At 36.1% G+C, this 25,062-nt stretch overlaps 1 protein-coding gene across 5 annotated transcripts in view; it reads right to left on the bottom strand.

Moving 5' to 3' along the window:
- WDR70 (WD repeat domain 70) overlaps positions 1–25,062 on the bottom strand; it is a 307,508-nt gene that overhangs the window by 269,721 nt on the left and 12,725 nt on the right. For all 5 annotated transcript variants that reach the window (XM_089908783.1, XM_022599005.3, XM_089908782.1 and 2 more), the window contains exon 5: positions 16,883–17,084. In XM_089908783.1, coding sequence (XP_089764909.1) covers positions 16,883–17,084 — 202 coding nt within the window. The remainder of the gene's footprint in view (positions 1–16,882; positions 17,085–25,062) is intronic.

Below are 25,062 nucleotides of genomic sequence, written 5' to 3'. Positions count from 1 at the left end.
ACTGGAAAAAAAGAGAAATGAAAGCAAAAGATAAAAAAGAGGAGGATTACACACAGATAAATGACAAGTGAAGGACTTTGGCAGGGCCAATTACAATAGTATTAATAGAACTATGAAGTATAAATAATGCAACCCACTGAACATAAGATCAAAAATACAAAGTGTGAAAAAAAACTACGGTGTTATAAGCAGAGACAGTCAGGGGGAATAAAAGAAGAAGAGGATTTCATTACTTCATATAAAGTACTGATGATAGTAAAAATTCTTGGGTAAAGGGGAAAAGAAGTTCTGAGAAAGAAGATGTCCAAGGGATTGTTTGCAGAAATGAACACGGGTTCTGTGAATCCAGAATATAAGTATATGGCTGTAATAAATAATAAAGGATACAAGGGAGAACATAATAACTTTTTTTCATGATTACAAGATAAGTAGTCAACTGAAAAGGAGACCTAAATTTTCATTAAAAAGGGGCATTAAAAGGTTTGACTAGGGCTTCCCTGGTGGCGCAGTGGTTAAGAGTCCGCCTGCCGATGCAGGAGACACGGGTTCGTGCCCCGGTCCGGGAAGATCCCACATGCTGCAGAGTGGCTGGGCCCGTGAGCCATGGCCACTGAGCCTGCGCATCCGGAGCCTGTGCTCCACAACGGGAGAGGCCACAACAGTGAGAGGCCTGTGTACCGCAAAAAAAAAAAAGGTTTGACTAAAATATCTTAAAATGAAATTTACATTTTTAAATAGTTTATTTAATCTTTAACAAAAATTAAGTTGTAACTACATCAAATCTCAGAATACACTAAATCTTACAATCCACAAAGAATGAGTCAGGTATTACTTTATAAGACATAGGGAGTAATTTTTCCAACTAAAATTTAGACAACATAAAATGGCATCACACCGAGTAGCCCCTGCTCACCGCAACTAGAGAGAGCCCGTGCACAGCAACGAAGACCCAATGCAGCCAGTAATTAATTCATTCATTCATTCATTCATTTTTTAAAATGGCATCACAGACTATACAGGATCAACTTTGGCAGGATCATTAAGGGGGCTGTTTTTGCAAAAAATAATTCAAAACCTTCGTGAATTTTCTCCAAGGTTCCTAATCCCGTAATATTCAAATCGTTTTTCATCCTTGTCAGTGTTCTCTTTTTCAATTAAGAACTGGTCTGGGGCTTCCCTAGTGGGTCAGTGGTTAAGAATCCACCTGCCGATGCAGGGGACACGGGTTCGTGCCCCGGTCCGGGAAGATCCCACATGCTGCGGAGCAACTAGGCACGTGCACCACAACTACTGAGCCTGCACTCTAGAGCCTGCGAGCCCACAACTACTGAGCTCGCGTGCCACAACTACCAAAGCCCGCATGCCTAGGGCCCGTGCTCCGCAACAAGAGAAGCCACCACAACAAGAAGCCCATGCGCCGCAATGAAGAATAACCCCCGCTCACCACAAATAGAGAAAGCCGGTGCACAGCAACGATGACCCAATGCACCAAAAATGAATAAATTAATTAAATAAATTTTTAAAAAAAGAAGTGATCTAACTTAACTAGATCCTCATTTGACAACGGCTTTGAGTGAGGGACCTCCTTAACATCACTTCCATAGACTTAAATTTTACATCTGTGAGATTTGCAATTCACTATATATCCATTATATTGATAGAAGTTTACCAGAATTTAATGCTGAATACTTAGATTTTAAAACAACTTGTAATTTGAGGAGATAAAATTTGAGGAGATAATCAGTCAGATAAAAAGTACCCTCCTGCCTTCTTCATTGCACTTAACTGTCCTTTGTATTGTCTGTATATTGTCTGCATCTTCCCCACTATACACTAATTACTGAAAATAAAGAAAATGGTCCATACTAGCAGTCATTCACATTGCAGGTGCACAAAATAAAAACCCTTGATTAGAGGCAGAAGGGACCCATACTACGGACCATTCTCAGAAGCCACCTGAGAGGATACAAAAGCCCACCTAGAAAGGGGAGCTTAAAAAGGTCTGCAGAGTTTTGACAAGGGAACTGTGGTAGGACTAGCCTGGAAGTGTAAGAGTGGAATATTGCTCCTGAGATTCTAAAGGTTAACTGTGACTATATCAGAAGTTGGCTTTGATTCCATGAAATGTCTAGGGGAAAGAGAGTAACTATAACCAGAGCCAAAGATGGCCATTCATTCAACAAATATTCCTTGAGTATCTACTATGTGCCACGTACAGGTCAAGCCACTGGGGATACAACAGTAAAAGAGACACTGTTACTGACCTCAGGAAACTTAAATTACTGTGAGGAGAAAGACAATAAACCAATAAACAAAAATGTCAGATAATGGAGCACCATAAAGCAGTGGGATGGAGGTGGAGTACTTATATAAGGTAGTCAGAGAGGTAACACTTGAACAAAAATCCTAATGAAATGAGGGAGTCATGAGAAGCTCTGAGTGTTATTTCGAGTAGAAGACAGACAACATAGAAAGGTTCTATGAGGGAACAAGCATAGCTGTTCAAAGAAAAGCGGAAAAGTCAACATGGGTAGAGAAAAGTGAGCAAGACAGGAGTGGAAGGAGATCAACTCAGAGAGATCTGCAGAGGCCAAGTCATGCAGCGCCTTACAGATCAAGGCAAGGAACGAGGATTTCTTAACAATGCGACAGGAAGAAATTGCAGAGTTTACTGACAGGAAAGTAACAAAGAAAGCAGGGACGTGACAAGATCTGATATGTGTTTTTTAAAGTTTGGATTACTCTGGTGATCAGAGAAATAAACCTTCTTCTTTGACCTTACAGACTTAAATTATAAAGAAGCTATCCTTAAAAATCCTGCCATTAAGCCTTATTCTATACAGGAATCTGTTAGTGATTTTAAAAGCTTAAAGATAAAAAAACAGGGCTTCCCTGGTGGCACAGTGGTTGAGAGTCCGCCTGCCGATGCAGGGGACACGGGTTCGTGCCCCGGTCCGGGAAGATCCCACATGCCGTGGAGCGGCTGGGCCCGTGAGCCATGGCCGCTGAGCCTGCGTGTCCGGAGCCTGTGCTCCGCAATGGGAGAGGCCACAACAGTGAGAGGCCCACGTACCGCAAAAAAAAAAAAAAAAAAAAGATAAAAAAACAAACTTTATACTACTGTCATAATATTCTCAAATCACAAAAGAATAAAGAATTTTTCTACATTATTCTTCAAAAAAAAAAAAGGTAATTACTCCAACATTAATCTCAACCTAAACCTCACCTGTTCCAACTTTTAGAAGACATTGTTTATAAGATTCTTTTTTCCTTCCACTGTAAAAAGGAGACAGTTGAAAAAAATGGATTCACGCCAAAAGCTAAAATGCTTCTACTGCCCCCTGGTGCCCATCTTAAAGAATGAAGACCTTCCCACATTCGTTTGGAAATAGTAATGAACACATTCACTGTATTTTGGAATAGAGCTTCTAGCATCCTCTGCTGACAGAATCTTGCAGGTGTAATTAAATTGCTCTGTTTTAAAGAACACTAATTTTCCTCTGAAGTTAAAATCATTAAGTTTCCTCACATTGTTTTTTAAAAACTTTTTTCTCCAGTCAGCTGCAATTAAATTAAAATTGGTCATTAATCAAATATTGGTAATGATGATGAAAACGTTAAAATCCAGCAGTTTTGAGTACTCAGTATGTGTCAATCCATATGTTAAGTGTTTACAGGCATCATCTCATTCCTCATATAGATCAACTCCTGAGAATAAAAGAGAGTTTTTGTCCACTTTTAATCCTTCAACCTTTGCCTATGCATGAGGGAAAGAGACTGACTGATACAGGTGGTTGGCAATGACCAAGGCCAAGGGATGAGAAGCCTCAGCCCAGAAGTCAGGGAAGCACAGTGGTGACCCAAATTGGACTCTCCACCACAGAATGTGCCAACCAGGGAGTCAGAGAAAGCTCATGGAAAACAGGTGCTCACAACTAAAAAGTCACTGCTACATCTAGCCTTTAGTTACAGTGATAAAAAAGCAACTTTCAATTTTCTGTAGGAATGGGAAATGGGACAGCAAGGATAATGAAAATCCTCAATAATCCCAGAGTTTCCATTTGATTATGTTACAACCTTCTTTACCTTTAAAATAAAAATCAGAATTATGCACATATAATAGATATGGTTTAAAAAGCATTTTTCACCTCTTTCCTGACTCTATCCCCTTGAATTTTTGTTCACTTATTCAGTTCAAAGCAAAATAATAATATACGTTCAAATACTCACTAAATACTTCTAATTACTTAACAGTTGGTATAGTTTGGCAAAGTTCAATTATGGTTTGCATACCATTTTCATTTGCATTCTATTTGAAAGAACAATTTTATTACCACTGTAGATAAGTAAAATGGAACAAAGGAAAAATGAGTGAAAAGCAAGCTTGTCATCAAAAAAAAAATTATGACAAACAACATTAACACTTCCAATCCAGTGACTTCAGCAGCAACACTAAAGCAACTACTAACCAGCAACTGAAGTAAAATGCATATTAAAAAAATTAACCACAATCAGGAGCTATAGTTCTTAATGTAAAATAATCAGTATGTTCTCTGGTAATTTTCCTTCCAATTCTAGTGCTATCAAGAGCTCATTTTTTAAAACTCTGTGACTAGAAGAGGGCACAGAGAACTATCTGGGTGACAGGAATGGCCTGTATCTTGTTTGGGATGGTGGCTACACTTCGTGTATACAAAACTGTCAAAATTGTTCAAACTGAAACCTTAAGATCTGTGCACATTACTATATATAATTATACCTCAATCAAGACAATCACATTTTAAACTTTGTGGGACTGTTATAAGAAGAGAAAACTACAACTTTTTTTCGCCTCATTTAAAAGGTAGGTTCATAAGCAATTATAGTCTATACGATTAAATTAACTAATCTCATTCAACTGTGGGGCAGTTCTTACAATTATTAAACTATTATGTAACTAAATTTTAAGCTTAGGACAAGGCATATATAATGGCTGTTACAAAGCAAGGTGTCTTTTTGCATTTTCATGCTCACATTTTTTCTGTTCACTCCTCTATCCCAACTTCCATTTTCCCTGTAAAAACTAGGGATTTATATGTCAAAAATAGAAAACACTCTCAAATGTCATAAAATGAGGTTTTCAATTATAAAAACCAAATACATTCAATTCCAACTGACAAATATTTACTCTATGTACTACATTAAAGGCACTACACCAGAGGTTGCAAGTTTTTAAAAACCACTGTACTATTTATATACAAATCCCTGTACCTAAGGTCATCACAAAGGATTGCAAAGGAGAGGCACAGTAGTTAACACAAGAATACAAGTAATGATTTCACAAGAAAAATAGCTTAAGTTTGCTATACAAGGGAGAAAACAGGCCTGGGAAGTAGCACGTGCAGCTGGCATCTGGAGAGGCTGTTTGAAGGAAGTCACGTCTGAGATGGTCTCCAAAGGCTAGACAGAATTTTAACAAGCAGAAACTGGAGGAATGGGAAGGAAGCATTACCGTTTTGATCAGTGTCCACTCAAAACTAACAGATTCTTTTGTCAGAGGGAATTAATGGGCAAATAGGAATCAGTGAGGTCTAATACATTTACAAATCAGGCCTTCTCTATATTATCCTATTTTAATGAGAGATTAGACATGTCCTTAAAAAAAATCTTGAATTACTGATAGAGCCAGTGCTAAATGAACAATGAATTGTATGTCAGTTGTGGGAAATAATAAAAGAAAGTGGGAAGGAGGTAAAACTCTTTTTTAAAAAAATGACAATCATAAATTCAATTGAGGGAAAATTGCTTATTTTGTTTACAGTTATAACTTGCTTCACTAAAGAAGCACATTCTCCTAAAGTAAAAGCATTTAAAATGTACTTTCTTTGTTAAGATCTCTTACTGGGAATGCTTTTGTAAAGTTAAAAACAAAAATCCACTCCTATGCCTCCATTTCTTTATGAACGTTTCAAAGATCCTCTATATAAACGAACTTGACATGTATAGTTGAACTTGACTAAAATCTTAGCCAAGACTAGTTTTATGGAATCTCTCCTTAACAAAATGAACCATAAAGATTGCACCTCATTCCAGAAGAAATAAAAACAGTAGAATAACTAAATAGCAGGATGAAACAGACAGGAATTCAAATGAAATCCATACATGCTAATATAGTAACCAAATCCTAGGAGTTTAAAGATTGCATTAGTAAACATAAACTATGTCTTTTGAGACTTTGGAGAAAGGCAGCTAATATGTTCACAATGTGCAAAATGAAATCAAATAAATAGAGTATACATATGTATGTCATATCGATACAATATTAAAGGACTATTCACAATGCCTAAAAAGATTTAAAAAGTAAATAAATAATTTGCAATTACTATAAGTGAAAGTACCAAGCACTGAGTATAAATTCATGCACACTACATAGTTGCTAGTTGCTGCCCCCATCATCCATCCTTTGTAATGGAAGCATTGAATTTTAGCTAGAATCCTGGATCCCTAAAGTAAATATTGTATTTCTCATGTGACAGAAAGATATAAAGTTCAAAATGAGTAGCCTTCTTTATCCCTTCTGCCTTCCTGCTGACAAAACTGCAAAAATAATGGCTACAGCTAAAGCGTCCATGTTGAAGCCCACACATTGATGATGGAAGAACAAAAAGACAGAAGATCTTAGATCTGTGATATCCTGGAGCTTAGAGCTGTGATATCCTGGACCTGCAAACTAGCCCTGGTCTATTTAATTCTTTATTTCATTTATGTAAGACAGAAAAAAAAAAAAAAACTTCTAGCTGTTTAAGTCACTGTTATTTTCCATTTTCTGCCACCGGCAGCCAAATCAATATGTACTAACTGATATATAGGTTCACCACCTAACAAAGGCTCAAAGCTCAATGCCACTGGCTTCCAAGTATGGGAGGCAGCACAGTAATGTTAAAAGCACAGACAGCCTGGGTTTGAACAGAAACTCTTCCACTGAATAGTGAGATAAGTGAGTTAATGAATAAATTGGGCCAATTATTTAACCTCTGTGGGAAAAAATTTAATATTTACTGATTATTTAGTGGTTCTTACTTCTTTTTTGTATTGAAAAGCTTTATAGTGTTTATATTATATTTACATTCAGATGCATCTCTCACTAAGCTTACTTCCAATTTTTGTTGTTGTTCCTGTTGTAATACAGGTATCTCTTTTTCAATTTTAACCCTTTAAACTAGACACTATTAACCTGTTTTTTTTTTTATAGTTTGTTGTTGTTGTTTTTTAAAGTCTTTATTGAATTTGTTAGAATATTGCTTCTGTTTTACGTTTTGGTTTTTTGGCCGCAAGGCATGTGGGATATTAGCTCCCCAACCAGGGATCGAACCCGTGCCCACTGCATTGGAAGGTGAAGTCTTAACCACTGGACCACCAGGGAAGTCCCTTATTAATCTGTTTGGATTAGTCCCTTTTTGTTGTTTGGTAGAGTCATATCAAATACAACAATATTCTCACTTCCTTTAATACTCTTGATTATTTCAGTTTGTTTAATTAGCAAAAATGTCTAGAATAATATAATAATGTGACAGCTACCATCTTTTATTTCTGATTTTAAAGGGAATACCTCTAGTGCTCCTTAATTATGTTTAACACTGACTGGTGGTATGAAGCATGAATGAATCATTTAATACAATATTAAAGTTCCCTTTTAGTTTCATTTTTAAATGTTTTTATTAGGAATCATGTTAATTTTTTTAATTCTCTTTTTGTTATATATTAAAATAGATGATCGTAATGATAAATACCAGGCACCGTTCTATGGGTTCTATATATATTCGTTCACTTATTCAGTCATCCACACAACTCGAGTTAGGTGCTTTATTAGGCCTATTTTACAGAGGAGGAAAGAAAGACACAGAGAGGTTAAGTAATGCCCAAAGTCACACAGCTTGAAAGTGAAAGAGCTCCATCTGTCTTCAAAGCCCATTTCCTTAATCACTACTCTATATTGCCTCCCTATATCTGTATTTTGTCTCTTTTTATTGCCTGGATTACAATCATAGTGGTCCAGTCAACAGCAGAAGCTGATAGATGACTTACATGGCTACTGATATTGAAGTGATATCAGATTAGACTAAGGCGGTAGTAATGGAGACAGAAATGGAGAGATCTGGTATAAACTTTGAAGACAGAGCTAGTAAGAAGAGTTAATGAACTAGAGATTGGATATAGGGTAAGAAGGAAAGAAAGAAATCAATAATGGTGACGAGGTTTTGTGGCTTACCCATAGCAAATATAGAACTTTGTTTCCTGTGTGTTTTATATTAACTTTATTTATGTACCTTGGTTTTCCTTTTTTCATTCATTCTTCTTAACTTATGCTCTCTTATAGCATTTCACTTCATTAAATCCTTTCTGGAACAAGGTAAAACACACAAAAAAGTAAGTGTACTCACCAGTACTTAAGACATTTTATATTCAATACTGTTCTGTTTGGGTTTTTTCCTATGTCTGTCCTAGATTTTTGAATTAAGATCATAACTGCCTTATAACAGAGGACTGCTGTTTGTACTCCCATCATTTGTTTCTAATGACAGGCACAGTTTATGATCAGTGTGGAAACTAGAAAAGAATAGAAATGTATAGGGCAGAAATAAGCATTATCCTCACTCCCATAATACAGAAGTAAGCAATGAGAGGGCTTTTTTCCATACAGACGCAATATTTAAAGTTTTGAAATCATACTGTCTATACAGTTTTATGTCCTTTCCTATTGCTATTGAAAACTCTTATTAAACATGTCTAATGACTACATAATGCTTTTATATGACTACACAACAATTTACTGGTCCTTCTCCCATTATTAGATATTTATTTACATTATTTGTAATTATTCTAATATTTTAAATGTCAGTTATTTTCAAACATTTTTAGACATGGAAACTGTCAAGAGAAAGCTCTGAGCAAGACTAACATGAAACAGAGCTGACCTTGTTGAGTGTAGGGGAGGGACCCAACCCTACCACAACTGCCCCCCAACAGCATTCCACGGAACACATTCTGAAAACCACTGCTATATGCAGTACTGTGATAAACATCTATGTACATAAAGTTTTTTCCAAATTTTCTTAGTCTAGAATCCTAGAAGTGATATTACTAAGTTTAAAGGAAATGAACATTTTTAAGGCTCCTGATATTTAGTGATATAGTCTCAATAACTGACAGAGCTATTGGCTCAATTCCTAGAATACCAACCTCTTCATAGCCCTTCACAAAATTTGACAATTATAATTTAATAGGGTATAATTCAAGATAGGCATAAAAAGACATAAAAATGAGAGAGATTCAAAAGGCCAGGAACTTACCATCTCTCCCATGTAATCTTCAGAAGCAATTAAACACTAATGCTTTTCAGAGACATCAACCTTCACATATCATAAAAGAAACATTTTTCAAAACATAAAAATCAAAACAAGTATTATTTCTAAGCTATCTGGGAGAAAGAATATTCTTATACGTTTTGTATGAAAACTTCAAAGTGGCTTCATTAGCACAGAGAAACAGGGCAGCAATTCCATATCCTTGTTTTTAGGAAACATTATTCTGTAAGCAATAGCCCATGTCCTTAAGCATCCATGAGGCATGATACAGATAATAACCTATGAAGGTACCCTAAGTTAGTTAACCTATGACCCCAACTGTGACTATTTAAGTGAGAGTCACAAGTGGTTTGGGAAGAGGTGCATCAGAATAACCTATGAAGCCTTTGGTTACAACACAAGATTGCAGGATTTGAGGCAGGTTCACCCTAGTCCTACTTAATTGATCTCTGGATTACAGAACCTACAAATACATGTTTTTTAATTGTACCAAAGATGATTCTCACATTCAGATGAAGAATCACTTGGTTATTAAAAATATTTTTCCATTAACTTCAATAATACTTGCTGAAATATCTAGCCACTCAGGTATGTAAATTTGGCTGCTTTCCTACCAAGTAGAATGTCTCTCTAAAACGTCACAGTGCTTTGCAAGTTTCTGAGCAGCAAAAAAAATCAGATTCTATTCAGGAATCCCCATGAGTCAAACTCACTTGCTGTGGTAGTTTATTTTCCCTCATCTAGGGAATGAGTACCATTACTTGCAATATGACTTGTGTTATCAATAGTTTAATCTTGCAGCAGTGAGGAAAAGGGACTGAAGATCCTAGAGGCAAAGAGATAAGCTAAGTGACCACAGCAAAAGTTCAAGTGGTAAAGCAAATGCCTGAGTTTGATCTTAAATGCTGAATTTAGAATATTGTGGGGGCTTAAATATGGACATGTTTCATGAGTGGTTAGAAAGCTGAATCTGAAGTTCAAATGAAATGAGGTAATACCTCCAGTTGCTCTGAGTGAATAGGAGTCATGAGTACAGGAAGATGTAAGAAACTCCACTCAGGCCAAATATGAAATGTTAAGGTACACAAGGACATACCCTCAGGGAATGCTTATGGTTGGAGAAATGTAAGGAAATATGAAGTTGTAAAAGAGGCTCTAGCGGAAATGTAAGCACCACCAGAGCAGGGATTTGTCTGCATTATTTTCTGCTGTATCCCTAACACCTGCAAAGTACCTGACTCATAAGATGTGCTCAATACATATCTGTTGAAAAAACAGTCAAAGAGATAGGCAGCAAGCCAACAGTATACAGAAATGGCAAGGGAAGAGTTTCAAGGAAGAAGAATTCAACATTGTCCAATAATGCAGAGGTAGGTACAAAATGAGAACTGAGAAAGGGTCTTTGGATACTTGGATTTTGTCACTGGGGATCTCTATGAAATGGTAAGAGCAGAAGCTGACAACAAAGATTTAGGGAGAAACTGTGTAGTGACGAAAGAGAGGTGGCAAATATAAATACTGCTTTCGAGACATTAGCTGATAAGAAAAAGAGGAAATTGGACAGTAGGTTGGAGGGGAAACTGACTTAAAGGAAGATTTCAGTATGTTTGCAAGCTTAGAGCCAAGAGCAAGTAGAAAGAAAAAGGCTAAAACAAAAGGAAACAAAAAATACAAAAGGTTGATGGTGATGAATCCAAGTATGAGAGAAAAAAGGAAAGGAAATCAAGGGCACCTACACAATGGTTAAGCCTTAATAAGTAGACGGGACAATTCTGACATATCCCAAATTGTAAACATATAACTAGCATTCTGATATATAAAACAATCTCTTATAATTTTGCCTAGCATTACCTCAAACTGATTCCTGAAGGAACCAAATTAAGTTTCTGAATCAACAAGCAAAGAATTACTAGGCCCTAAGTCCAACCATCCACAAAAACAAAATTCTTTCAAAGGCCAGAAACATTTGAAACTCAGCGTTGAAACACAGGCCCAACACTGCAATGCAAGTAAAATGAATCATGCTACTTTGTCTATTTTCCACAATAACATTCATATTCAAGACAGTAAACAGATTTCCTTTGCCTATGATCCCTAATTCTACTACTGTTTGATCTAGAAGGCTGCCAATGTCCCACTTATCAAATATAATAAAGTAGAAAAGTTTGTTCTCACTCAGAGCTTAAAAAACAGACTGACGTTGCCACTCATCTACTATCAAACCACAAAGTCTGAAAATCGAAGGCCTCCATTCAAGGCCAATATAATTTACCTGAATCTAGGAAGGCTACTGCAAAGCCACATTCACAAAATTTCCAAGCTATCTGCTTCATCCATCACCTCTGCCCTAGTCTTGAAAATGCTGGTTGTGATATATGTTGGAAAGAAAAATAGAAGGAGAAATGGAAAGGAAATAAGGAATCTCCCACTCTTGTTTTATCTCCAATCTAAAGTTTCAGAGTTAATCCATTAACAATGGTAATAAGTATTGAATTATCAATTAGTGCATACTTTAACACTGAAGCTGTTACTGGCACAAATCACCAACAGACTTGTTATGACCTGCATGTTATTTAATTAGCATTTTCTGTTTACTATGTTTACAAGAGGAAAGGCACACCATAAAAAGACTTAATGTTTTACTTCCAAAAAGAACCAGCACATACTCTTATAAAAAAACAGAAAGCTGTCATTCAGTCTCCTGATATACTTTAATTACGCTATGATAAGATTTCAAATGGACTTCTGAGCCCCACACCCACGCATGTTTTTCCTTCTCTGCATAGCTGCACTTTGGGTTTACTCACCTATCAGCTCCAAGTCAAAGGTCCAATCTTCATTAACCCTCTATTCTAGAGAAGTTGATTTTCCCATCTTCCCAAATCTAATCTTGTACACTATGCCTTTGTTCCGGCCATTCACTCTTCCTAGATAGGAGGTGGCCTCCACTCACCTCACCCATCAAAATGTTACCCTCTACAAGGCTCATTCAAATTCCATCTCCTCCACAAAGTACAGGTATCCCCTCTTACCCCTGGTTTTCGCTTTCTGCAGTTTCAGTTACCCTTGGTATGAAAATATTAAATCAAAAGTTCCAGAAACAAATAATTCATAAGTTTTAAGTTGTGTGCCTTTCTGAGTAACATGACAGAATCTCAAGCTATCCTGCTCCTTCCTGCCCAACAAATAAAGCATCCCTTTGTATAGTGTATCCTGCCCAGCAGTCACTTAGTAGTCATCTGTCAAGATATCACAGTGTTTGTGTTCAAGTAATTCTTATTTTACTTAATAACAGCCCCAAAGTGCAAGAGTGATGCTGGCAATTTGAAAATGCCAAAAAGAAGCTATAAAGTGCTTCCTTTAAGTGAAAAGTTGAAAAGTTCTCAACTTGATAAGGAAAGGAAAAAAAATGGTATGCAGAGGTTGCTAGGATCTACAGCAAGAACAAATCTCCTATCTCTGAAATCATGAAGAAGCAAAAAGAAATTCATGCTAGCTTTGCTTTCGCACCTCAAACTGCAAAAGTTATGACCACAGTGCATGATCTTAAATGCTTAATTAAGATCGAAAAGGCATTATACCTGTCCAATAATATATTTTGAGAGAGAGGGAAAGACCGCATTCACATTCAGGCATACCTTGTTTTATTGCTCTTTACTGCGTTTTTTACAAATTGAAGGTTTGTGGCAACCCTGCTTGGAGCAAGTCTATTGGCACAATTTTTCCAATGCATTTGCTCATTTCATGTCTCTGTGTCACATTCTGGTAAATCTCACAATATTTCAAACCCTCCACCAGCAAAATGATTACAACTCGCTGAAGGCTCAGATGATGGTTAACATTTTTTAGCAATAACATATTTTTAAATTAAGGTATGTACATTGTTTTCTTTTAGATATAATGCTATATTGCACACTTAATAGAGTATAGAATAGTGTAAACATAACTTTTATATGCACTGGGAAGCCAAAAAATTCATGTGACTTGCTTTATTTCAGCATTTGCTTCATTGTGGTGGTCTAGAACCCAACCAGCAATACCTCCAAGGTATGCCAGTAACTTTTACTACAGTACATCATTATAATTGTTCTATTATAAGTTACTATTGTTAATCTCTTACTGTGCCTAATTTATAAATTAAACTTTATCACAGGTATATATGTATAGGAAAAACATAGTGTTAATATAAAGGTTGGTACCATCCACAGTTTCAGGCATCTACTGGGGTATTGAAACATATCCCCCTGGATAAGGGGGGATTACTGTATTTCTTCTCTGGATCTGATCTCATCAGCCTCATCTTTCCATTTCCCCCTAGTAAGAAAAAACAGCCATGCACTAATCACATGACATTTCACCACACTATCATGTACTTGCACACATTTAGGTCCTCATTATAGCAACTTTTTTTCTCCTCACAACACCCTTCATACTTCTATTCTCTCTTCCCCGGTACCTTGCCAGCATTGCAAACCTGCATTCATCAGCTCAGACAAAAGACCACAGATTGGGTGGCTTAAAGATTAAAAATTTGTTTTCTCACAGTTTTGGAGGCTAGAAGTCCATGACCAGGTGCCAGCAAATTTGGTTTCTGTTGCAGACTTTCTTCCTGGCTTATAAACAGCCAGCTTCTTGCTGTTATGTGCAGACCTAGCTCTCTAGTATCTCTCTTCTTATAAGGAGGCTAATCCTATTTGGATCAGGACCCACCCTTATGACCTAACTTAACCTTGATTATTTCCAAAGAGGCTCATCTCCAAATACAGTCACACTGAAGGTTAGGACTTCAACATATGAGTTTGGGGGGCACACAAACATTCATAACAAACAAACATAAGTCATTCTCACATATGATAGTTCAACCTAAGTATTACCTACTCTATGAACCACCCAAAATAATTAAACACATCTTTTCCTTGTCCACCACACACTGTGGCCTAGATGTGTGGTTGCTGTTGTTTCTGATTACCCATGTATGCTTGAAAAGAAAATGCTGGATGAAGGTTCTATATATGTTCAATAGATAAAACTTGTGCATTTGTATTGCTAAAATCTATACTCTTACTAATTGCCATCTTAACAATTCCTGAATTGTTTCTGAACAATCTTCCATTATCACTGTAGGTCTGTCCATCATTTCTCCTTATAATTCTGTCAATTTTTGCTTTGATTATATTGTGTTAAAATGCACACAGGTTAAGGACTATCATTTCCCTGGAGAATAAATTGTTTCTTTTACCATTAGCTAATGACACTCATTTTATCTTTACATTAATTTTATAATAGTAATCAGTTATCTTTCAGTTAGTATTTTCCTGCTATAGTCTCCTTTATTCCCTTTTCTTTCAACCTTTCTATGTCATTACATTTTAGATGTATCATTCATAAGCAGAATATGCCTGAATTTTTTAATCCAATCTGAGAAGTTTTGTCTTTTAAGTGGCAAGTTTAGCCATTTACATCTATTGTGAATAATGATATACAGCTGACCTTTGAACAACATGACTTTGAACTGCAGAGGTCCACTTATAAGCAGATTTTTTTTTAGTAGTAAATACTACAGTACTACATGATCCACAGTTGGTTGAATCTGCGGATGTGGAGCCTCAGATGTGGAGGAACCGTGTAAATGGAGGGCTGATTGTAAATTATACTCGGATTTTTGACTGCTCAGAGAGTCGGTGCCCCTAATTCCTGCAATGTTAAAGGGTCAACTGTATTTGTATTCATGCTTACCATCTTATTTTGTGATCTCTATTTACCAAGATTTTCATCTACTTCTTTTTTCCCCTTTCCCGTCATTTTTTGGAATGACTGCGCTTTCTTCAATGGCATATCAAGAGCATTTCAGTGGTAGTATTACAGACCAATAAGGGGGTACATTTTCTTTAGAGAATTTAAAAACAAAAATAAAATCAACTAAAGATGAGACTACTTTTTATTATCACCAGGTGCTGGCAATTCTAAAACTGTCAGTTTAGAAATTTGTTTTTTTGTTTTTTGCTATGATTAGTGCTGAGTTTTGATGACACATATGTAAGCTTCAAATTAGCCTATTTTTATTACTTATCTTTTAATAAACATTGCATTCTACACCAAGTTAGTTTGGCACACTCCCAGTTATACTATCTGCACCACATACATGCACAAATGTACTCAGCTACACACATGTTCAGATAATATTTTTAATGGTTCAGAATCATTCAAGCTTACTTCAAGGGTGGTTTCATATCTCCAATCCCTGGTGTACTTCATGTTCTTGCATTTAAACAGTAGGTTCAAAATAAATAATGATTATAAAGTCAAAGAAACAGAAAGAGTCTTCCATTCTGCTATACTTTCAATGCCAGGAGGAAAAGACAAAAGATGGTAGACTAGGTCGGCAGAAGAATTCAAAATGGGAATGTTTAAACACCTCAATTGCTTTCATCAAAAACATTCTAAAGCAATGGATCATTTAATGACAACATATGCCACTATTTAGCCATTTTCTCCGATTTTTACAGAAGAAACTTTAGAAGTTTTTACCAAATATATTAGAAAATGATGGATTTTCTGGAAGAAGAGATTTTAGTGAAAGTGTTTTAAGAACAGAGATATTTAAAAGCCACTAGGACTGACATCAAAAGAAAAATGATATGGTCAACACTGCAGTTTCAGGAATTTATTGTAAAACAAAATTTTTAATGAAACTGCCTGATTTATCCTTATGTTCCTCTTTTCCTAATTTTACATACACACACATACACATGTGTGCATGAAAAGCTTCCTTTAATAAACTATGAATAGACATAGAATGACCAATTTGGTATACTGTGTAGTAATAAGCAAAGAATGCCCATTTTGATGAAGTCACTGACAGATCTGCAAAGGTTGTCAGTTTCTCTTCCGACCATTATTATTTGTGTCAACTCATAATTATTACTGAAAATAATCTGTAACATAGAGAAAGGTGGTATTAAAAAATGATCCATTCTAGGTATCAAAAATACAAAGTATATCAATGGTTTTCTTTATATGTTTTTCCTTTTACTATTTTGGAGGTTACACAATTTCTATTTTGGGGGCATTTACTCTTAAAATTGTAACTTGCAACTTGACCTAAGCTAATCTAAAATTAACTAATAACATCTCTAGCCTCCGCCCAAATAATATGATTTCAAAATGACTGAGCTGATTCCACTCTCCTATCTTCCACATTATTGTTCAAAATAATATTAGATCCACTTTATTTTTAAATCTTCCCAGATTTATTCATCATCAACATTACACTCAATGCTACATAAACTTAACAAAATGTTTATTAACTTTTTAACACATTGCTTCCTACTGTCCATTTATTATTTTTGAGGTCTACTTCTTTGTTCCTGAAATACAGTCTTTAGAGTTCTTTCAACAAGGGGCTGTCGGTAGTAAACTCAGATTTTTTTTTTAATTTGATCTCATTCATGAATAACTGTCTAGCAGGGAACTGATCTCTACACTACTCTAAAAGACACTACTCCACTGAATTCTTAAATTACTACTGAAATACTTACTTCCTCCTCTTCTGAATCATCATCATCATCATCATCTTCTTCTTCTTCCACATCTTCACCAAGAGGTGGAGGTAAAGGACCAAGGATATCTTCCTCCATACGATTAACTGGTTCTTCTGCCATTTTAAGGGGTAAAGGGGGGCCAATTAACTCATCATCAGAAGATTCAGAACTTGCTTCACTTTCACTGCTGCTTGTATCCCTGAAAATATAGAAACAGAAACTCATTGCCTTTGCTGAAACAAAGAAAGTACTCGAGATAATACTGATTTCTCAGGAAACCCTGACTCTCCTTTTAACAACTGAGTTTTTTTAATGTTTTTAAATTTGTAATTCAAACATTGAATGTGTGACTCAAATATTATTTCACCTAAAGAAAGTGAAAAACTTCTTTTATCTATCTTACCTAAATATAAAGTCAGAGACAAAAGCTCAGAGCAATTACATGTTAGAGGCCCATTAGATAATCCTCATTCATAAAGACCCAGCAGAACAACTGGAATGTGGAAGAAAAACTACTAGATACTACACCATAAGAAAGAAAACTACTGAGATAACCAATGTTTCTATTCACTATATGTGAATACGATCACTGTTTGCCACAGGAGTAAATAAAGTCAGTCATGTAAGAAAGTTAATATTACTGTCAAAATGTTTCAATATATTTTCTGAAATACAAACTATTTCTCAGTGCTAACCCGAGTTTGCTGAGTTGCTAAAATGTTAAACGTATTGATAGCTTTCCTGGATTGTAAAGATACCTTACCCTAGGGAGTATCATATTGATTCTCAACTGTTTTTCTACCCAACACACCTGAGGACTATTACACACTCTCATTAAAGTCTATATTAAACACCTTTATACATTCGGAAGCCACCACCATCCACCATCCCTCTACCTCCCACCCCATCCCAAAAGGTTGAGAACTGCATTCCTAATTATATCAATTAATCTATCAAATATTTTCTAGGATTCAAAGTGTCACTGCCTTCTAATGAAGTATCTCTAGAATATAAGCTCAATGAAAGCAGAAATTTGTCTGTTGTGTTCATTGCTGTGGCTCTAGCACCTACATGATGCCTGACATAGGCAGTCAATATCTACTGAAGAAAAAAATGGGATTTTTCTTTTTATTTTCATCTAGGTTCAATATTAAAAGAATACATACTCATAACATAACATACATGATATCCTTATACAAAGACAGGAGCTAGCAAACCTCCATAAAGAGAATTTCTCTTTTTTTCAACAGTTAAGCTCAAGGTGCTCCAGCCCCACAGGCCTTCTTCATAACTGAACACTTGAAGCTTGGTTCAGCCTGAGGGTCTTTGCACTTGCAGTTCCCTCTGCTAACACACTTGTTACATGGCCTCTTTCTCATCATTCAGTTCTCCTCAAATGTCACCTCCTCAAAGAGGCCTTCAGACACACACCCCTTTCTAAACTTTCAAACACACCCCCATCAGTCACCATTACCTTAATTACCTTACTTTGATGATCTTTATTATGTACATTGCTAAATTATATTGTTTGATTAATTATTTAGTTGTTTGTAATCTGTTATCCATCCCCTCAAATGTCCCCACAGCAATATGAGCTGAGATCTCATCTGACTTGCTAAATGCTGTATCCCCAATTTCTAAAGCAGTGCCTAACCCACAGAAGGTGTTCAATAAATACTTGAATGACTGACTAAATTTGTATTAAACTATTCATGCTCCCAAATTTTCTCTCTTGTGATCAGATCACAAATTTCTGACTGTACTGGTTACAAGTCACAGACTTCCTTAATGCAAAACTAAGGCCACAGAGAGCTCTAAATTGAAATGTTAACCCTTAGCACCCATGCTTTAACCCAGTTAACTAGTTCAAAAATAATCATTGAACTGAGAACTAAACAGATCCATATAGATTTCATGGCTGATTATGCAGGCCTAATACCCACATGAAACTTGATAGAATGTATCAGCTTCTAATTCTGCTTCTGGCTTTTTGCTGCTAATGTGCACAAGCCAAAAAAATGAACCATTTTTAACATATTTTCAATATCCTGAAAAACAAAGTCCATGAAATTATGTCCAAAAATGTCCCTGACTGAAAACAGAATACATTCCATGTTTAAAATACGCCTTGATTCAATGTGGTACCCAAATATGAACCAGAGCCTGAGAAACAATATGTACTCGATGCGAAAACAGTTGAGTCAATCCTAACGTTTTCCTCGGCTGACTTTTTTTTCCACCTGACTTTTTAAGCGAGATTTTAGCTAGGCATTAAATAAGATGTATGGTTGTACAATTTCATTAAATTCATAGGCAAAATTCATTGTTTCTGGTACTACTTTCTTAAAAGGAAGTGCGAATGTCTAAATGATTCCTACCTTACAAATCTAGAGTATATCAGTATTTCTCTACTATTCTACAGCTATTTTTCATAGGATAAATGATGTATTTCTTCTCAGTACTTGATTTCTGAATGATAACTTACACCCATATAATATTTCTTTAAGCCAATAAAAAGGGTAGTTTTAGATTACTGTCTTTCTCTAAACCAAATTTTAACAACATTGTAGACATTTTTTAAATTATCTGTATGCATTGTGAAACAGAGTCTCAACATGCTACAAAGGAGAAAATCTAACATGAAACATACTTAAAATATATAGGACCAAATGAAATACAGCAAGAGAGCAGAAGACCAATTCCAGAACTGAATTCAAATTATCATAATAAGTAACTTATATATAATAAGTGTGCATTTTAAAAAAACAGGAAGAAAATGATCACCATATAATGAATGCTGAACATTCATAAAATAAAATAGAAAACTACTCTGGAATCACACCTTACATTAGAATCACCAAGATGGGACTTCCCTGGTGGCGTAGTGGTTAAGAATCTGCCTGCCAATGCAGGGGACACAGGTTTGAGCCCTGGTCCGGGAAGATCCCACATGCCGCAGAGCAACTAAGCCTGTGCACCACAACTACTGAGCCTGTGCTCCAGAGCCCGCAAGCCACAACTACTGAAGCCCACGCGCCACAACTACTGCAGCCCACCTGCCTAGAGCCCGTGCTCCACAACAAGAGAAGCCACCGCAATGAGAAGCCCATGCACCACAATGAAGAGTCGCCCCCACTTGCCGCAGCTAGAGAAAGCCCGTGCGCAGCAAGACCCAATGCAGCCAAAAATAAATAAAATACATAAATTTATTTTTAAAAAAAAAGAATCACCAAGATGGGTCAAAAATAAAACAAAAACAAAAAAAGTTGGATCCCTACTTCACATCATATACATAATGAACTCAAAATGGATCAATAAGGGCTTCCCTGCGGCGCAGTGGTTGAGAGTCCGCCTGCCGATGTGGGGGACACGGGTTCGTGCCCTGGTCCGGGAGGATCCCATGTGCCGCAGAGCGGCTGGGCCCGTGAGCCATGGCCGCTGAGCCTGCGCGTCCGGAGCCTGTGCTCCGCAACGGGAGAGACTGCAGCAGTGTGAGGCCCGCCTACCGCAAAAAAAAAAATGGATCAATAAGCAAAATGTAAGAGCCAAAGCTATGTTTTTTAGAAGAAAACAGGAGAAATCTTCATGACCTATAATTTGGCAATGGCTTCTTAGATATGACATGAAAAACATGATCAACAAAAAGAAAAAATAGGTAAGTTGGACTTCACCAAAATTAAAAGCTTTCATGCATCAAAGGATATTAAGAAAGTAAAAAAACATAAAGAATGAATAAAATATTTGCAAATCACATATCTGCTGAGTTAATAACCAGAATGTATAAAGAATTCCTACAACTTAACAACAGAAATACAAACAACACAATTTTAAAATGGGCAAAGGACTTGAATATGCATTTCTCAAAAGAAGATATACAAATGATCAATAAGCATATCAAAAAATGCTCAACATCATTAGACATTAGGGAAATGAAAATAAAAACTACAAGGAGGGACTTCCTTGGTGGTCCAGCGGTTAAGAATCTGTCTTCCAATGCAGGGGACGTGGGTTCAATCCCTGGTCGGGGAACTAGGATCCCACATGCAGCACAGCAGGACAACTAAGCCCACGCACCACACCTAGAGAGCCCACATGCCCCAACTACAGAGCCCATGTGCTCTGGAGCCCACATGCCACAACTAGAGAGAAGCCCGCATGCTGCAACGAAAGGTCCTGCAAGCAGCAACCAAGACCTGACACAGCCAAAAATAAATAAATATATTTAAAAAAAAAAAAAACTACAAGGAGATACCACTTCCCACCTACCGGGATGACTATAATAAAAACAAAACAAAACATGGAAAGTAAAAAGTGATGGCAAGAACGTGGAGAAATTGGAACCCTCACACATTGCTGGTGAGAATGTAAAATGGCGCAGCCACAGTGGAAAACAGCTTGGCAGTTTTTCAAAAAGTTAAACATAAAACTACCATATGACCCAGAAATTTCACTCGTAGGCATATACCCAAAAGAATTAAAATCAAAGACTCAAACAGATACTTGTATGCCAGTGTTCACTGCACTCACAGTACCCAAAAGATGGAAACCCAAGTGTTCATCAGTGAAAGATGGGGAATTACTGCTTAATGGCTAAAGTTTCTGTTTGGAGTGATAAAATTTTTGGAAATAGTGATGACGGCTGTACAACATTATAAACATTACTAATGCCTCTAAACTGTATAATTTAAATCGTTTAAAATGGAAATTCTTATGTTAAAAAAATTTTTACCCCAATTCAAAAAATCAAGACACCATAGTAAAAGAAAACATTTAGAAATACAGAGGTAAATTGAAGGGAAAAAATGCTAAAAAAAATGTAATCATTTCCTCTGGGAAGCCAGAATCATGAGCAGGGAGAAATGAGACTTTATGTTTGACTTTGTAATGTGTATACCCTACTTCGATAAAAATTTAAAAGATCAGTGGTTGCTAAGGGTTTGTGGGGAGGGAGGGATGAAGAGATGGAACACAGAGCATGGTGAAGGCAGTGAAACTACTCTGATTGATACCACAGTGGTGGATAAATGTCATTACAAATTTGTACAAATTGACAGAAGGTACAACATCAAAGAGTGAACCCTCATGTAAACTCTGGATTCTGAGTGATGAAGATGTGTCAGTGTAGGTTCACCAACTGTAACAAATACACCACTCTGGTGGGGGCTGTTGGTAATGGAGGAGGCTATGCATGTACTGGGCCAGGTGATATATGGAAAACTCTCTGTACCTTCGGCTCAATTTTGTTGTGAACCTAAAACTGCTCTAAAAAAAACTTGACTAAATTTTTTAAATTAAAAATAAAGGGGCTGGGGAAATTGATTATTCATATGGAGCAAAAAATAAAAATGAATAACATCTTTACATTATCCACAAAAAATTAATCCTATGTTAAGACCTAAATATGGAAAACAAAACTTAAAAACTTTAGATAAAAATATAGAAAGTTATCTTTATGACCTCAGTGTAAGGACTCATTTCTTAAACAAAAGGCACACATCACAAAAGAAAAGGTTAAAATGAGAATATATTAACATTTGAAACTTATTTTTTAAAAAAATACCACTGAAAAACAAAAAAATAGTAATAGTAAACCACCAATTAAGGGGAAAACACAAGGAGCCTGAGAGAAAATCTTGCAGAAGACATAGTTCTTACTATATCTTCAGAAGAAAAAATACATGACCAGTAAACTTTTGAAATGATGATGTACAACGACACTGGTAATCATCAAAATGCAAATGAACACTATAAGGATACCACCTCACAACAATCAGACTGGCAAAAATAAAAATGTCTAACAATAACAAGAGTTAATGAGGATGTGGAGCAACGGAAACTCTTACACTCTGCTGGTGGGAAAGTAAGTGGGTACAAACTCTTTAGAAAACAACTGACCCAAATCTAAAGATAAACGTGTACTTACTCAAAGACCTAGCAAGTCTACTACTAGGTATATACTCTAAAGAAACTTTTCTACAGTAAAACAGAGGATAGCTATAAGGAGATCTCTAAAAGCATATTTTATAATAGTATAGAAAAACAGCAACCTAAATTGACTAGACAATGGATAAACTGTAGTATATTTCTAAGTGGAAAACTAAAATGCACTGAAAATGAAATGAACTATAGATTCACTTGTCAACATGAATGTGAAAAACCTCTTGTTGAATAAAAAAAGCAAATTAAAAAAATACATTCATTACAGCATTAATGACATCTGTATAAAATAAGAAATCATACAAAACAACATATATTTAGGAATACACTCATATATAATAAAATTATTAAAAAGAGGATGGAAAGATAAATACAGGGAAGGTTTCCCTTGTGGAGCAAAGGAGTAGGATTTCAAAGCACTGATAAAGCTCTACAACTGTCTCACACGCTGGGTGTTTGTTTCATTGTTCTCTTTACTTTAAATGAAGGATATCTGAAGTTTTATATGTATGACAAGCTTCATAACAAAAATGTTTTGTCGAGCTTCCCTGGTGGCGCAGTGGTTGAGAGTCCACCTGCCGATGCAGGGGACACGGGTTCGTGTCCCGGTCCGGGAAGATCCCACATGCCGCGGAGCAGCTGGGCCCATGAGCCATAGCCGCTGAGCCTGCGCGTCCGGAGCTTGTGCTCCACAATGGGAGAGGCCACAACAGTGAGACGCCCGCGTACCGCAAAAAAAAAAAAAAAAAAAAAATTTTTGTCTAATTAAGGGGAAAAATATCCCTAACCTTACAGTGTCCACAATCATATAAAAGAACACACTACAGAAACAGTACATGATAGTTTACAGCATAACATGCTAAGTGGCACACTAGACACTGGGGAGAAAGATTTTAAAATATGCAAAACAATATTATTTAAGTCTTAGGGAAACAGAGATACACAAAACTTACAAAGAGATACATGGAAAAAATTCAAATTTAGAAGGTTGGTTACTTCTGACAAGAAGGGAAGGGGATGCAATTGAAGATAGTTCTCAGAAGTGTTCACTCCTAACAGCAAAAGTTTACTTCTTGTCTAGTGGGTATTGTACTTTATCACCGTTTTGAAAGTCTTAAATACTTCATAATAATTTCTCATTTAAACTCTTAAGGTAATTTTTATTAAATCTAGAAAAAAGAAAATAGCATAACAATCTCTTATGTGAGGAAAACTGATTGCCTAAGAGATATCTTAAATACATTAAAACAATATTATCGAACAGATGGGAAAATGAGAATAAGAAAAAATATCAAATCTAAAAAGTTTATTAACATACATATAAAATATGAGGTCAAAATTCAAATAAATGGAGAAGTAATCAGATTTATTCAAAAGGAGATATATCAAAATCACAAGAAAAAATGCATAGCTTCAAAGCAATTAGAATATGCAAAAATTAAACTTTAAGATGCTTCACTGAGGAAAATTTAACATTTTTCTCGGCCTATATAATTTACTGTTACTTCTTTCCTAATATATGAGAGAGAATTATTTTTAAGCTACCTTAAGCATTTTGAAAGCCACTGGCAAAAGAGCCTTTAAAAGTCCTTAACGACTGTGAATTTTCCTATTTTTTATTAAAAATGTGTTTTACAAAACTTCAAAAGAGAATTACCTTTAATTATGGTTTCTTCGCCCAACGGAAAAGGACACCATGTCCCTTCTCAGGACCAATAAAGACTGCATCATATAGTGCCAATGCATAGTACTTGTGGTGATCAGCAAAAGAAGTTACCACTTCCTTTATATCTCTGGGAAAACTAAAATCTGACTGTTTATTTGCTGATCTCTAGTTAGAACTGAAGGTCTTTAAAAAGAAAAAATGAGCTCCTTAGAACAAAATCACTATCTTTATCCTCTTTTTTTCTTTCTAACAGATAACTACCCAGTTTCACTAGCTAATGTAAAATTAAACACCTAAATGGGAGTGAAAGAAGTTATCTAATCATAGCTATAAAGAATTCCTAGCCTGTTATGTCCTTATGAATAGGGACCTGTCTTTTTTCTTTTTTAAAAACATTATTTATTTATTTTTATTTTTGGCTGTGTTGCGTCTTCGTTGCTGCATGCGGGCTTTCTCTAGTTGTGGCGAGCAGGGGCTACTCTTCGTTGTGGTACGCAGGCTTCTCACTGAAGTGGCTTCTCTAGTTGCAGAGCATGGGCTCTAGGTGCACGGGCTTCAGTACTTGCAGCACGCG

The sequence above is a fragment of the Delphinapterus leucas genome, chromosome 3, assembly GCF_059928025.1.
Source record: "Delphinapterus leucas isolate spDelLeu-1000000601 "Yukka" chromosome 3, BTC_Dleu_Yukka2, whole genome shotgun sequence".
NCBI classification, from domain to species: domain Eukaryota; kingdom Metazoa; phylum Chordata; class Mammalia; order Artiodactyla; family Monodontidae; genus Delphinapterus; species Delphinapterus leucas.
This window is presented reverse-complemented; position numbering and strand designations above follow the sequence as displayed.